The sequence below is a fragment of the Pleurodeles waltl genome, chromosome 2_1 (assembly GCF_031143425.1).
Source record: "Pleurodeles waltl isolate 20211129_DDA chromosome 2_1, aPleWal1.hap1.20221129, whole genome shotgun sequence".
NCBI lineage: Eukaryota > Metazoa > Chordata > Amphibia > Caudata > Salamandridae > Pleurodeles > Pleurodeles waltl.
The window spans coordinates 570,579,513-570,596,249 of NC_090438.1; the positions used below are offsets into that span (position 1 = coordinate 570,579,513).

The 16,737-nt window shown below is 44.8% G+C and overlaps 1 protein-coding gene across 1 annotated transcript in view; it reads left to right on the plus strand.

The window, feature by feature from the left end:
* ITGA9 (integrin subunit alpha 9) overlaps nt 1-16,737 on the plus strand; it is an 818,222-nt gene that overhangs the window by 56,117 nt on the left and 745,368 nt on the right. The window contains exon 2 of the mRNA XM_069215150.1: nt 325-452. Within this exon, the coding sequence (XP_069071251.1) occupies nt 325-452 (128 nt within the window). The remainder of the gene's footprint in view (nt 1-324; nt 453-16,737) is intronic.

Here is a 16,737-nt window from a genome sequence, read left to right on the forward strand (position 1 = left end):
ATTCACTTGCAATCAAAACAAGAGACTCTGCTACAATGTTCTATAGTTGATTCAGTGATTTTGCAACGTGTTTATCAGTATGTGTTACCTAGTTACAAATCCTATTTGTTGTTGTTGAAGCACAGATTTTGGAAAGAGATTTGTAGAACAAAATGTCGGATATATTCAAGAACAAAGGATGCCTGATCCGCTTTTGTCAGTGTGCATGTACATTTTACAAACGTTTACAGGTTTGATATACCAATACTGTTTGTTTGTGGGAAAGTTGTCACAGTTGTCGAATTGTTCTTTCTTAACAATGTGCTATCTTTGTGGTTTATTTAGGGTGCTTGTTGGTGCCCCAAAAGCAGACTCCAAAATCAGCACTTCGATGAAGTCTCCTGGGGTTGTCTTTAAATGTCGGGTCCACACCAACCCTGAAAGAAGGTGCACTGAGCTGGACATGGGAAGAGGTAGGATCGATTTAAAGAGTCATACTAGTTGCCAGCGTGGCAATAGACAGCAGTTCCATTTAGCATATCAATGACCAGGTCTATAAATGAGAAAAAAAATATCAGTATTATTGGTGAGACCAAAGCATGGAGAGCAACATCAGTAAGACACTATTATGGTCAATGCCATAAACAAGATGTAATATTGACTGACACCATCACTTTCAGACACACCACTTCTCACCAAGGCCATAGAGACCCATCATTAGCTAAAACAGTCAATAAGGGCCATATGTATGAACACATTTTCTCATTGACACAGAATGGGCAAAACTCTTTGATACATATGGCTCTAAGACTCATAGGGCCTCATCACGAGTCTGGCGGTCACTTGACCCCCAGACTCGCGGATGGCGGTCAAACTGCCTCCAATGCAGCAGTCCGAGCGCCATATTTTTACCAAGGCAGTCGTGCCACGGTGGAACCCCCAGCACCGCCAGGATCAGATATCCCAGTGGTCTGGCGGTTGCAGTGGTCCTAATCTGCCAGGGCAGTGCTGCAAGCAGTGCTGCCCTGGGGATTATGACCTCGTTCTCCACCAGCCTTTTCATGGCGGTAGCACCTCCATGAAAAGGCTGGCGGAGAAGGGGTGCAGGGGGCCCAGGGGGGCCACTGCACTGCCCATGTGGTCCCTATGGCCAGTATCCTTGCAATGTTCACTGTCTGCTTTGCAGACAGTGAACTTTGCGAGGGTGCTCGTGCACCCTGCATCCTACAGCATTGCTGCCGGCTCGATTACGAGCCAGAGACAATACTGTAGGCTGTTTCCCGGTAGGCCAGCAGACGAAAATTGAGGTTTCCACCTGCTGACCTAGCGTGGAACTCTTAATGGGCCCAGCGGGGAGGTAGCCACTATGGCGGCAACCTCCTCCTCTGAAGTTAGGTGGACGGCCTAAGCCATCCGCCAAACTTTTAATAAAGCCCATAGTTACCCATCACTGTCACTGACATACACCACATACATGAACTCTAACTGAAATAAAACAATGGCAGGGTCTATATAGGAATCACAGAGCTGACTATCACTATATATGAGACACCGCACTGACCAGCCCTACTGCTGAGACACAGCTCTGGTCAACTCTAGGTAGCTTTATTATCGACAAAACACTATTATTGAGATACAACATTCATCCATGCAGTCTCTGAGACACAACATTAGCTAGCACTGTCCCTGTAACACAAACCTACTCCCAACTGTCACTGACGTACAGTGGTATCCAGCACTATGACTGAGACACCACTCCGATGAGATATTAAACATTGAAGATGTGTGGTATAAATGTAGTTCATTTCTTGAGTCTGTATATTAGTTGTGTTCATAGATTTGTTTCTGCATGACTGCATTTGTTTCTTTGATGCACTTCTCTGTATGCTTGTATTTTGTTTAACGCACAACCTGTACAGTTCAATGTAAACAACATCTCAACATCTCAAAAACAAATTGGATTTTTTGATCAATGTTAATGGTATTTCATTGTTAAGCACAATTCAATGAATTGATTCTGATTTATTGATTTTCATGTTAGCTCAAAGTGTCAAACAATTAAGCGGGAGGGATGAATCAGCTTGAAGTGACCCAAGAACCTGGGGCAGTAGGAAAAAAGTGATATCCTCACAGGGCAGACTTTCTTGATCTGCTCCCTTCCACTTATGCACACACTTCGAGCATCTCATAACCATTCAGAACTTCTGTTTCAAATAGCTTGGCTGACCTAAGCTCAGGGTCAAAAGATGGTGACAACTCCAGGTTTTAAATTTAATAGTCATTCATATTTGGTAAGTGATGTTTTTAAATATCTTGCGCTCTACAATTCCCTGCATATTTTCAGTACCTAACACTTCCTTTTGCAGGACATGAACCTGCAGTGTGGTATATGCCCAATGAAGCCCTCTTTGTGGGATGGAAATGAATGATGTGTTCTCTTTTAGCACCCCTGGTCAAAGTGTGGTGTGGTTTGCACAATAGTGCAACATGGAGGGTGCAGCTTGTGGCCTTCAGACCAAATCCATGTGAAGATGAAGTAAGCTGTGGGTCGTCTCTGTCATGTGGGTCATGTTGGAGCTCATGTTTCTGACACTCAACCTAACCCATGTTGGCTGTGGTGGTGAAGACTGTCATTAGGATGCTTTTGTAATGAAATATGGTGTGTGATTATTAGAATAGTGGAGTGTGGTTGATGAACTGGCTTTAGTATGGACCGTCTCTAACTGAACTACCATCAGAAAGGTGTAGGTGGAATCTGGCTGCTCATTCAAGTCATGTAATATAGTTTGATGAGTATGGGAAATCGTAATTGATCTCTGTTGGTTCTGCCTTCTGTGATTTCTGAGTTACATCTCCCTGTCTTCCCGGTTTCCTTGTTCCAGCATGGTTGCCTTTTCTGCACATCATTCTCACATTTCAGGTGCCCCCAATTTCTGTTTTGATTATTCAAGTCCCTGGTGCATAATGTATATTTCTTCTTTGGTCCATCTTCCTGTTTCTTAGCTAGTTCCCGAGTTAAAAGTCACTTGTAGTTGAATGCAATAGAAATTGGATTAAGATGGTCACTTGTAGTTGAATGCAATAGAAACTGGATTAAGATGGTGCAAGGCTATACGTTGTTGCCTCAATAGGTGTTGTAGAATGAGTTGCAGAGCTGAGAATGGTCAAATGGGGTTGTATGATTTGAAGCATCTGTTTTTTATGGTGGGTTCGGTGGTACTGTTTGGAACAATGAGTTGTAATTGTGTGGTGAGGTGACGTTTTGTAGTGAGGTGAAGCTTTTTATAATGGGGGATATGTGGTCTGATGTTGTGGTGCTGGGGGAGGAGTTGCAATCATTAAGTTGGGTTGTATTTGGGGAGTGGTGGTGTTGTATGTAGGTGGGTATGTATGTTATTGTGTATCATGAGGACTAGTAGAATGTTGTGTTGTGGTGTGGTGGTGTAGGTTCTAGTTGATTGATTGGTGGCTCATTTCAAATGAAGAAAATGTATATCATGTTTCTAACTTTTATGATGTGGATGATGGAGCTAGTTTAAAGGGGAAGGTTACTTGATGTGCTGTGACGTACTAGGAAAGTGTTTTAAAATATCATATTATTGGAACATTGTATTGTATGTGATGTATTTTAGGTGACGGACCAAGGGCACAAATTGTAGTGTAGACTTGTGGGATATCTAGAGAAGTGTTGTAATATACAGGTTGTTGTAATTGGGTTCTGTCCATTCAGTACTCTGATTTTTTGCTTTTTGGATCACCCATATTTTTTTCTATTTTTTCATGTGTTTTTCTCACGCAGGGTAATTACATGCCAAATGGACTGCGCATGTTTATTACCAGTGTCCACCTTTTTAGGATTAGGATGCTGCAGCGTAGCAAGGATGAGGGGAACATGGCTGGTTACATGTGAACATGTGTGCACACACATGTGCACATTTGTGCAGGCTGCGCATGGGAGACTGCTGTCCTCAGTAACTTAGCACAGGTAGGTTGCCGCTATGGGGACTCTGCAGGATTAGATAGTCATCTGGGATAGGCTAGTGTACACTAATTGTATTTTATTGTATTGTAATCGTATTTATATAGCGCTTACTACCCCTGACGAGGCATCGAAGTGCTTTTCGATGAGTAGCACGCTACTCCGGAACCCAACAAGAATTAGTGATGGATTAGTATCGTTTAATAATGAGTACAGTTTTAGTATTATTATGAGTTAATTTGAGCCGCGGATATGAGAGTTTGTTAGTTAGATTGACTGGAGTAATGGAGGGGTCGAGGAGGAAAGAAATCCAGAAGTGTTAATTGGGAGTATATCCTTCATTTACTCAACCCAAAGGCTTGGGATGAATAAATGGGGGCGGAGGGGGATGAGTATGTGGAAGGGTTAGGGAGAGCATAGTAGCAGGGTGAGATGAATGCAGGAGAATTTAGTAGTGTTGTGTGGGAGGTCACAGAGGTAGAGTGAGGTTTGGTGAGTTAGATGTGGAGGTGGAGGGAAGAGCTTAGGCAGAGACATTTAGGAGATGAAAGTGGTAGAAGGGATTTGGGATGAGTCAGAGTGAGAATGGAGGATAGTTTGATAGAGACATGACATAAGAGTGATGAGTAGATAAGTGTGATAAGATGAGAGCAGGAATTCATAGATATCTAGTATAACAACCCAAAAACCAGGAGCCATGCAATGATCCACGATCATGCCAAGCACAGAAACAACATATACACATACATACACATATATATATATATATATATATATATATATATATATATATATATATATACGAACACACACACATGAATACACACACATATGCACATACAATACATAATTAGAATCATGGGTAAAAAATACTTAGTCAGACAGGTTTAAAGAGTGTGTGTGTATTTTATTGTTATGACAGTAGCAATACATATTTTCCAAAGAAACTATAAAAAAATAGAAATATACATATAATCAGAAAAAAAATATTTATCCACATAGGCATATGCAGTTCATAGTTGTTTGAAAAAGGTGGTCATGAAGGAAAGAGCCAACTCTTGAGTAGTTTTCTGAAGACAAGAAAGTTATCTGTGGCTCTTATAGTTGGGGGTAATGAATTCCATAGTTTGGCTGCTTGGACGGAGAAGGATGTACCACCTACAGTCTTTTTCTTGTATGGTGGTGTTCTAAGGTGGGGTGCCAGTCTTGAGCGGAGGGTTCTTTGTTGGATGTATTTGATAATTTTCTTTCTGATAAAAAGTGGTCCTGTTCCATGTATAGCTTTGTGGGTGATACAAAGCAGCTTGAAAGTGCATCTTCTGGCAACGGGTAAGCAGTGTAGTGCACTCAAGGCAGGGGAGATGTGGGCTTGCGGCTTTATATGTAGTAGTAGCCTGGCTGCGGAATTCTGGATACGTTGTAGTTTTTTCATAACAGATAGAGGTGATCCATGGTAGAGGCTATTGGCATAATCCAGTTTGGATAGTACAAGCGAGATAGTAGCTTGCACCTTGTGTGGAAATCCGAGGTAGGGAAAGATGCGTCGTAAAGTCTTTAAGGTGATGAAGCTTGTGCGTGCTAATTTGCCTACTTGGGCATTCATAGTTAGCTTGGAATCCATGGTGATTCCTAGGTTTTTAACTTCCTTGGATAATTGAGGAGGTGGTCCGAGATTGTCAGGCCAGACACACAGAGGGTCATAATTTGTCCAGTCACCACATATGAGTATTTCTGTTTTGAAGGTATTTAGTTTGAGATGGCTCCAGGTCATCCACTGATCAACGGCTCTGAGGCAACTGAAGATTTGTGAGTTAATCTAATAGGGAATAGGGAAGGTCAGTGTGGTTTACTGTTTTGTGTATACTGTTTTGTGTATAGTGACACTCTTTTATACTTATAGGGAAGGAACTGCCTTAGAGTGCAGTTTTGCTTCCCTTTGTCCTACAGAGGCCATTGACGTCTTGATTTGGGTGTGACCTGTGTTACAAATGATAATTGTACGCTTTATGGGTCATCCAGAGTTGTCATATTTGTCTGGCTCAGCCCAGGCCTTTTGTCACCCTGCTGTACCCAGTTAATTCCAGTTCACTCCAGCAGCAGTAACAAAGGCCACCCTACACAAAAGGAGCAATTAATAGTACTTCACCTCGTTCCTGAGAAGGAAAGGGGAGGGGCGTAATGATATGCATCAATCACCCAACTGTCCCCTCTACCAGGAATGGGCCTACCCGAGCCCACTGAACAAAGGAGAGAGAGGAGAAAGCCCAGAAAACTGGAGCCAACCCAGGAGGGGGTCTCCCTTTGAACATTTTGTGTGCAGGGCTCTAACAGTCAGTGAAGAACAGAGCTGAGAACTCAGGAGCAGATGTGACCAATTACTCCTAGATGATGGCATTTTGGACTATCCCAGCATGCTGTGCAGGAGGGCTGTGACGGGGTGGAGAGGTGATGGGGCATCCTAGGATTGGCCAGGGATGCCTGACTTCTGGATCCTTCGTCTCCCCTTTAAAAACTCTTGTACAAAGGGGAGGCTCTTGCCTGTGGAATTCACTGCATTTAACCGCTGAACCCTGTGACTACCATGAAGAACTGGGAGGAGGAACCCCCTGATGCTCACAAAGGACTAAGGCCTCTTTTCAGTTGACCCCAGGACCAGTGGGTATTCCCAAGGGTCAGTGAGGCTGGCCGCCTTACATCCCCCAAGGACCAGCTGAGGGAAAGCCCTAGACTTTTGTGCACACAAACCAAGATCAGGAGGAGAGCTGGTGCAGGGAGCCAGGAGACCCAGCTCTGTGAGGACTGCACCATTTTGGAAGTGAGGAGAACTGCTGCAACTGCCCCCAGTGGCTAGAGCATGCCACCAGGTATAAAATGAGCCCAAATCGTCAGAATTGGCCCAACGGGCCCGAGATTAGGCATTTTCAAGTTTGGCGACCTTTGACCTTTCCTCCCATGGAACGTGTGGAGCTCAGCTGCCCCATCCGGTAAATAGGCCCCTGATGGGCCAGGGTCAGCGCAAGTGCAGTTTTGCTTTTTATCTTCAGGCAGGGGACGTGTGTGGGGCCCCCTCCGCTAACTCTTCCATTCACCCAGGGACCCCATCCCCCAGGAGTGCTCATATTCAAGGGGGCTAGGACCATATCCCCAAACCCCCCACATGCCAAAAGTGGTAGGGGGAGCGCTGTTGCGCTCCACCCAGCATGGTCAGTGGCCCGCTCCCTGTGCCGATGTCTGGGGGGAGGCTGCCACAGACTAGAGCACCTGCCCACAGGAGCGGGCTGGCAGAGAGATATTACTGGCTGTCCCAGCAACACAGAAGAGTGCTGCTTCGGTGTGTAGCTGGTTGGGGTGGGCAGGAGTGGGCTCTCTGGGCTGCCCCCCAACAGAAACAGAGTGAGGAATGCCCAGGAGGGACTGGGCACTCCTGGAACTAGAAAAAGGCCATGCGGCAGGAAAAAAAAGAAGGGAAAACTGCAGTTATGTTTATTATCGTTTGGTTGTTAAAGGGGCGGGGCCATGGGATTTGACGAGGGGAGTGCACTGTGCACTCCCCTCAGTATGCATGTATGTTTGGCCACCTGTCTCGGGCCGGCCAAACACACATGCGCACAAGGCTCTCTCCAGCCTGACAACACAGTTGCCAGGCTGGAGAGAGCCTGAACAGGCTCTTAGTCTGCCTGCGAACGCCCTGGCTTGGTGCTTCCAGCCAAGCCTGATGCTGCTTTGAGTAGCATCAGGTTTGAAGTAGGTTAGGCTGGGAGCCTGTGCCTGCCAGGAGCAATGAGGGAGGGATGAGCGGTGCGGGAGTGGAGCGGAGCAGGTAATGTTTTATTTTTTAAATTTTTTATTTTTTATTATTAGTCCCCCAACTGCCCCGGCCCTTTTATCCTCCACGAGCCGCTTCTGGTGGATTGTTGCTCTTGAACCCTACAAAACCAGAAAACTCACTTCATATGTTTGTGTGACCTACAATTGAATTATAATTTCCCAGCAAGGGGGATTTGGACCTATTACTTGTGCAGGCCACCCAGCTAATAATCCAGTTTCCCACACTGGTCATTGTGTGTTATATGGAAATGGGAGATATGATATGTTGTTATTTGGTGGTGAATGGTGATGTGTTGTGTTGGGCTTATGTGTGTGGGTGAATAGATGTGACATCATGTAAGATAGTGCAGTGTTATGGAATATCTGCTGATGTATTGTAAAGGTAGGTATTGTATGTTGGCTGCAGTGATGGGCTCAACTCTGCTAAATTGGAAGTACCAGTCTTTGGCACCAAGATTTTCCAATGGGACTCTACCTGGTGGCCGTTGGAGCTAAGACCAAGACCCACACCCACAGACCACGCAAGAAATCTAGAGATCCTCCTGGACGAAAAGCTCAACATGACAGCTCAAGTCGATGCAGTGTGCACCTCCTGCTTCAGCATCATATGCATGCTGTGAAAAATCTTGAAATGGTTGCCTCAGAGCACCAAAGGAACAGTCATGCAAGCACTCATCACCAGCAGGATGAACTACGGCAATGCTCTCTACACCAGAATCTCCAAACAACTCCTACACAGACTACAGACCATTCAGAACACCACTGCAAGACTCATTCTTGACCTCCCACACTGCTGCCACATCACACTGAACCTCAGGAAATTTCACTGGCTCTCCATTCACAAGCACAGCCAATACAAACTTCTCATGCACACATACAGAGCTCACACGGCACAGGACCATAATACCTGAACATCAGCATACACATTCACCAATCACCAGACACCTATGCTCTGCCTCACTTGCACACATTCCCCACATCCGAAAAAATCTAAACTGGAGGCCATTCATTCATTTACATCACACACAACACATGGAACACCTCCCTCTTTACATCAGATCGTCCTCATTACTTCTTAAGTTCCAGAAGACGCTGAAAACGTGGCTCATAATATAAGCACCCTGCAGGCCACAAAACTACACACATGCCCAAGTGCCTGGATACCCTGTTGGGTGATTAGTGCACTATACAAATCAACGTAAAATAACATAACATCATATAACATAACAGTGATGTAGCCTCACAGGGTGCAGAGAGAGAAACCACCAATAACATGGAGCAGGGAAAAATATGGGGCTGAAGAATCATTAAGGGAGTGGAGAGGAAAGAGGAGAGGAAGACGGGGTGGACTGTAGTATAGAAGAGAACACTGTAGTGAGAGAAGGGGGAGGCAAATCATAAAGAGATGTAAGGGATGTAAGGAGGCATTAGTGAAATAAGAAGTCTGGAGGGGGAAATAGGAGGGAGAGAGTAGAAATGGGGAGATGGAACAGAGAAAGGAGGAGGGGTACTGAGAGAGGGATAAGACAGGGGGACATATTTAATAGGAGGTGGAACAATCAAGAGAGGGGCAATAAGATGGGGTAGTGCAGAAGGAGGGAAAGAGAGGGAGGAGGAGATGGAATGGTGGAGAAGTGGATGTTGTTGATTTAGAGCAGTATGCCAGTTGTTCTTCCTTTAGATGAGGAGGTGGCAAAAGTGAGGTGTTTCAATCAGGTGTTTCAATAGATTCTGGTGTTCTTTGTTTCGCTGCCATCTTGGGGAGGAGTGTTCTGGCCCAAGGCCCTTCCAGGTTTTAACAGGCTGTGATAGCAAAGTCACCACTGGCTGTCGACACCCTGGCGAAATGATTTCCTAAGAAAGTTACCCTTAATTAAGAGGTTTGCCCACCGGGTCAGTGTGAGAAATTGGGTTGTTAGTTGACTGGGCTGTGAGCCCTGATCAAGCATCAACCACAATCGCTTGAAAAGTGAACCACATTAACCTGTGCTTATTCCTGGGTAGGCCATCACAAAAAGCGGTCAGGCTTAACTTAGAATACATGTGTAAAGTATTTATGCAGCTTACAAACAGTAATAAAGTAAAAACACAACACAAGAAAAATCCCTATTGAATGTAATAAAATAGAGTATATTTTACAACACTATGTTACAGCATAACTACACAAATTCAATCAGTAGATCCAGAGTTATGAATTTTTTAAGTTTAAGGATTAAAATAGTGCCTAAATGATAAAAGCGCTAACCACGTTCATCTGGTCATGCAAGACCAGGTCACAGTCCAAAGTTAAGGCCAACTGTGATTAAGCATGGTTCGGATACAAGATGTGGACTATGCCCCATCAGAGCTTACATTCAGACTTTAAAAGTTTTGGAGAGAAAAATGTCTGAGAAGATAGAAGTTCAGTGAGGCAGGGCTGCAGCAGTGTCAGAAGAGGGAACGTTGTTGTTGGATTGCCGTGGAGTGAAGCCGTGGTGAAGATTTTTACCTTCACACTTAGTCTTCTAAATGAAAGTCGAAAATCTCCAGCAGGACGAAGCAGAAGGATGTAGCCGAAGACAGCTCCAGAAGGTCAGATATCCCTTTGGCGAAGGACTGCTGAAACTGATTTGCTTCTGCAGAGAAGAACATAGCGGCAGAAGCCGAAAAATCATTCTGACTGACGATATACCTCGGGAGGATAGGTGAGCAGGTTGGTCCCAGTCTCCTCCTAGTTCTCAGAGCACTTTTTGTCCAGATTTTAGGGAAAAGGCCATCTGGGCACCTTTAGCACCTTAACCAACGACTCAGGAGTGGATGGAGACCTCTTGGGGATTCAGAACTCACTCAGGCTGGGTCCAGGTGCGGGTTCAAGATGGTGGGAGCCTGTTATGTCCCTGTCCACTTCTGGTAGTCCTGGGTACAGGTGTAGATGCAGAGCTCAACAGCAGAGCTGACCTCTGATGGTCCCGGGTAGGCTCCAGGCAGCAAAGCAGTCCTTCCAGGTACAGCAGCAGAGTGCACAGCAAATCACTTCAGCAGGAAGTCCTCTGAGAGCCCTTCTGCAGGGCCAATAGTGAACTGATGAGTGGGTCTGGGAGTCCTATTTTTAGATGGAGTATAGCAGCGCTGCTTTCCCAATGTGTTGGTATGTATCTGGGCTTTTAACTGCGCCCACAGCACGGCTATCACTATCACTCGTCAAAAATTATTTCTTTCCATGGCTAAATGCTTTATGCTTGTCCCTTTACGCTTGTCCCTCCTTGGGGCGGTTTTGTTACCGCCTTGGACACCGACCCTGTTACATGGATAATTGCACATTTGTCGAAAACTTTGACTGTGATCAAACTTCTTTTTCCGTTTGTGACTCTCCTTCACGCTCACTGTGGCACTTTGAATCTGCTTTCTTATGTCAACTGTTTTACTTTTTATTTTCAATTTGTGTGGCAAAAGAAGTCCAGTTAGTAATTTACAGTGCTAATAGCTCTAACTAGAGGAAACGCTAGTCCCATTGCATTGCAAATGCTTGTTATATCCTGGTGGGGGACATTTCTGGAAAGCTTCATTGACATTCTGAGAATTTTCTGCCTTCCCTGCTCTGGCTCCAAGCTGGCTGCTGTGACAATATAGGGTCAATAGGCCTATTGTGAGAAGTCAGGACACAGCCTAGTCAGATGAAAGTGGGGCTGTGCTCTGCTCTGCCCCCTCATCCTGCCAGTTGTTGGCCCATTGAGTCTCACCTAATGCCACAACTGTGTGACTGTCTGGAAGGATTTGACAAAGTGTAACTGCCAGCTATACCCAGTCACGTGACTCAGAGCAGGCTACAGGTACAAGGGGCTAAGGGCAGGAAAATGTCAATGTTCTAAAAGTGGCGTAGTAATGATAAATCTGACTTTACCATTAAAATGCTTTTTTTCATTTTAATTCCCTAGGTACCAAACATGACTTATCTACATCTTCCCATTTAGGAATTACAGCATATTAATTGTAATAAGGAATTCCCAATGTTATTCTATGGGAGAGCTAGGTCTCACAGTAGTTCAAATGAATTTGGGAGTTTTTCTCTACAAGGACATGTAAAACTTAAAAGTACATGTCTTACCTTATAATTACACAGCACCCTCCCCTGTGGGGTACCTTGGGTCTACATTAGAGGTCACTGTATTAAAAGGGGAGTTTAAGGCTTGTAGGGGTGTTTAAATTCCAAGTTGACATGGCAGTGTGACACTGTATTCAGGCCGTATTGACAGGCATGGGACAAGTTTTAGAGGGCTACTTAGGTGGGTGGCACAATAAGTGCTGCAAGCCCACTGGTAGCAGTTAATTTACAGGCCCTGGGTATATGGTATTCCACTCTACAAGGGACTTACAAGTAAATTAAATATGCCAATCAGGTAAATGTCAATCAAACCATGTTTAGGGGCGTGCGTACAAGCATTTTAGCACTGGTCAGTGGTGGTAAAGTGCACAGAGCCCTGAGGCCAACAGAAGTAAAAATCCAGAAACAATGGAGGCAAGCAAGCAAAAAGTTTGGGGGAAGATCATTCCAGGGCTGACAGGTCTAACAGTCAGTATGTTGTAAGGCCACTAATCAGATAAAGTAGACTGGTCAAGGGTCCCACTGTCATCACCTTGATGGCCTAACCAGTGCTAGATCTTATGGTACTACCATGTGCGCAGATAGGATAATTTAAGAATGAAAGGGGGGAATAGAGACAGCTGAGAGCCATAATGAAGTAGGCCACATGCTGAGGAGCACAACACAGACAAATAATGTATAGTAGAGGAGCAGGGAGGTTGAGAAACAAAATAAGGACAAACAGAGTAGCAACATTAGAGTTCTGTACAGGAGCAGATGGTGAGCACATCAAGAAAAGTGGAGAAGATATGAAGTACCTCAGAGTACCCTGTTTAAGTTAAATGGGGGTGCAGTACAACGAAGAGGCACAGTCCAACAGGAACAAGAGGAATTAATATGAGGTGAAAAGGGAGCAGAATAAGAATACTCCACAATGTGGGGTGGGTGGCCCAACTGGAGAGGCAGGAAAGATATGGAGGGAGTATGGAGGGTTAGGTGAAAGAAAGTCGATGGGAAATAGAGTGCAATATTTGCTCAGGTCCTTGGGCAAGGATGGATATAAAGGAGAAGAGATCTACAGAGTCACAATCTGGTGCCTGCAGAGCCCAAGTCTACCTTATTGGCTGGGGGTAGGGACTTATATCTGGGTGCCATTGGGCAGGGAGACAACTTGGCTCTACAATGGAGGCTTCATAAAGATAAACCAAAAGTGAGGGACGGTATAAATACACAGTAGGAGGAGAAAGGAGGATCAAAATCAACATGGGAGAACACTGAAGAAGCAAAACAGAGATGTGGTACAGTGGTGGGAGTGGTGTGAGAAGGTAGCACAGTGGAAGTGGGGGGGATGAGAAGTAATGCCAATGAAAGAGCAAAATAAGCAACTGAACCTGGAAGCCATGACACAAAAGGACCCCAGAAGAGCAATATGTGTGCAGAAAAATAGGAGGATCTTAGGAAGTAGTGTGGGAAGGATATGACTCAACACAAGGGATAGCAAAGAAGCACAACTTAGGGATGGTACGGTGGGTTGTGAAGTGCACCCTCTGAGGCGCTAGAAGGACATGATGCACATGTATTCAGAGGTGACCAGAATCAAAGTGCACCACATTGGAGGAGGGGTAGGATTACACAGGTGGAGAGAGAATGGGAAGGAAGGTAGCGAAGGAAAAGATGATTAAGGAGGACATATATTAAAAGAGCTACTCAGCGGTCCTAAGATAATGAAAAGGGTTTTCCGATCAATGGGTAGCTTAAAATGGAACTTGTAGTACGGAGTACAGTGTGCATGTTAGCTCATGTGGTGATGTTTCCTGTAAAGAGACAATGCTTCAAATGTATATGAAATTTACATCTTCCAATTATCTGATAACTCTAGCGAAGCTAGCTAAACAAAAAAGCATTGAGGTCTGACTTTTTGAAATTCAGAAATCTACATATAGAAGGGTTCTTCCTCTGGTGTGTGCAATTCTCTGCCGTTCTTATTATTTAAAATAAGTCCTCAGTTGTATACATACTAACTTTTAAGGCCCTCATTCTAAGTGAAGCATTGAGATTTAGCCATACGTGCGAGGGAGTACTGCTATTGCTGCTTTTGAGTGGCCCAGTGTTTCTACTCTCAAAAGTATGAGTTACAGGAGCACAGGGATCAATGTCACCAGACATCCAGGATCGGACAGGCCAATATGATAATCTGGAAGTGCCAGGAGGCTGGTTGGAAAGGTCAGTGTGTGTGGGATGTTTTTACTGTTTATTGGCCTTTTTTTGGTCTAGTGGGTCCTTTTTACCTTTGATTTTTCTGATATTACCACACACATAGCCTACAAACACAAATGCATGCAGTATCCCATACTTTGCAAAACAGATTTTCTTTAAAAGTTCAAAACTGCACCGATTTGCAAATGTAGGACGCTTTTTTTGGCTACTAATGGATGCCACTTTTATTTTGGTGCCCGTGTCTGTTTTGTATCCCATTCTGATCCTGCATGTACCAACACCTTTCTACAGCACCGAGGGAGTGTACAATGCTTCTCCAGCAGCCTCTGAGCCTCCAGCCTGAACTCCCAATTCACCTCTCATTCGCCTGCTCGATTTTACTATCTGCTTCTAGCAGGCGGTAAACAGTAGCAGAAGAGCCTCATAACCTTGCAGAAAAGGGCCGAGTAATCCTGTGAACACGAGGCTATTTCCCATTCCAGGGACAGAAACTTGCACAGGCGTTTTAGGGCATGGGCAAAGTGGTCTGTTGCCCAAGGTCCCCACCTTGCAAAGGTGCCCATGGGAAAGTGAACTCACTCGCTAGCTCACTTCTGTGTATTTTTGTATGTTAACCTTTAGCATATAATTCAATATCGTTACCTATCATAGGCCTCGAATTAGCAAAAAATGGGTCAGTAAATTCAAAGTTGTTCCAAACAGGGGTCCCCAAAATATTTATTGCCTGGGGCTCTCATAATCCTTAAGATGACCCCAGGGAACTTGTAATGCTCAGCAACTTAGGGGTGGGGTGAGGTTCTGGACAGAACTGGTCCTTCTGTCTCTGGTATCTAACATGAACTCTGAACATCTTGTAATGAGACCCTAAGTGTTGTCTGTAGGGAAGACAATCGGGAGGAATAAGAACAGTGGCGGCCGCCATAAATTTCCAGGGTGGGAGGGGTAAAACAAATTTAAAAAAATAAATAAAAAATAAACGTACCTGCCCCAATGTTGCCGGCTGCCTCGCTCACCTCTTCTGATGGTGTCCCAGCAGTCCCTGGGACACCAGCACAGACGCCCCATGCGATCCTGGCACTGCTCTCATGCCAACCCCTAGTATGAGAGCAGCACCAGGATTGGTCTGAGTGGGTTGGTCTGCTGCCCAAACACTGCATGGGAGTCTGTGAAGTTTCTCCAACCTGGCTATGCACCACAGTGGGATTGGAGAAACCTAAGTGCGCATGTCAGTTTGGCCAGCCTCAGACCGCCAGCTAACCTGATAAGCGCACTTAAGTGCACTCAGCGAATCCACTCCACTCCGATGGCCCAGCCCCGCCCCTCCCTCCACATACTGGCTCTTTGCCAGCATGCAACGCTCCTTCGCCATTCCCAAGGAGTGGCCCCTAAGTAAGAATGGCAGTAATGTTCATTAACTCTCACAACATTCTTCTTTTCCTTCTGCTCTCGGGAAAATATTTTTAGGTGCAGAAGCCCCCTTTCCTATAGTTCAATAAAACATTTAAGTGTTAAGGTGTTTTCCCACCACATTAACACCCTTAAGTGGCAGTAAGGTTCCGTGCATAAACTTGTATCAAAAACATTTGATGCCGCAAGGGTATGACTGCAGATTTAATTTGCCATCAACTGTCTTTCCCCTGAGAACGCCTTTGTTCTCACACCTAACACAAGTTTTCATCAGGGCCAGACCTCGAAAACAAAATGAGATCTGCCAAGAAAGTTGAAACCAACCCCAGATTGGAGGAGGCTGCGTCTAGAATGGGGCTATGGAGGCTTTCATATTTGAATCATGACAGTCCATCCAGCTCTGAAAACACCGTCTTAGGATACATCCTACTGGGACAATGCCAGTGACAGAATTGCCAGTCTGCAACTGCCTTTTAAGTGTGCACAATTAAGAAGTTAATTTTGCAATTAGAAAACCAGCAAATCCAGGAATGTGTACAGCTTACTTATGCGTGCAGAAACGTTTCTGTGGATAGCGTCCTAGACAGCAGTTCTCAGGACTGTTTGGTTGCCCTGTTTTGTGAGAGTAGTCTTGAAACCAGTTAAAATATGTGCGCATATCGTGGTTTTGAATGTGTTTGCATCTTGGAAAATTGGTTCACTTGGAAAACGTTACTGATCATGTGAACCGATCCTGTAGCAAATTGCTTTACGCTGTAGTGTCACCGAATCTTGCATTTTTTGAGCTGGGGTGAACAAAAATGGCTTACCTTCCTCGCTGCCACTGCAAACTGATAGAGAAGCTTAGATGGAAAGCAGACAAAAAGCAATAGGATTTCTACGGGTACACATTTATTTTGATGTTTTTGTCTTATCCAGAGTGTTGCAATACTGGCAATTTTTCTTCATCCCTAGTTCTTTTGAAAAGCACATGTTGACTCCGGTGTTTTTCTTTTGCTTGACATTCAGTGGCGGCCAGCAGCAGATGAAACTGCTGGAGCAACTGATGGCATTTCAAACAAAGCATTACACCACAGACCTTCAAGACTTACCAGGGTGTCTCCAATACATAAACAATACATTTGCAGAAACTAGAATGATAAGCATGATTTTGTGGTTATTAAAAACAAAGCACTGGTGCCTGACTCAGTTGTGGAGAAGTGTGGCTCAATGGTTAGAGCGGCAGACCCTGAGGCAGAGATCTGGCTCAAGACCAGGGTTCAAGTCC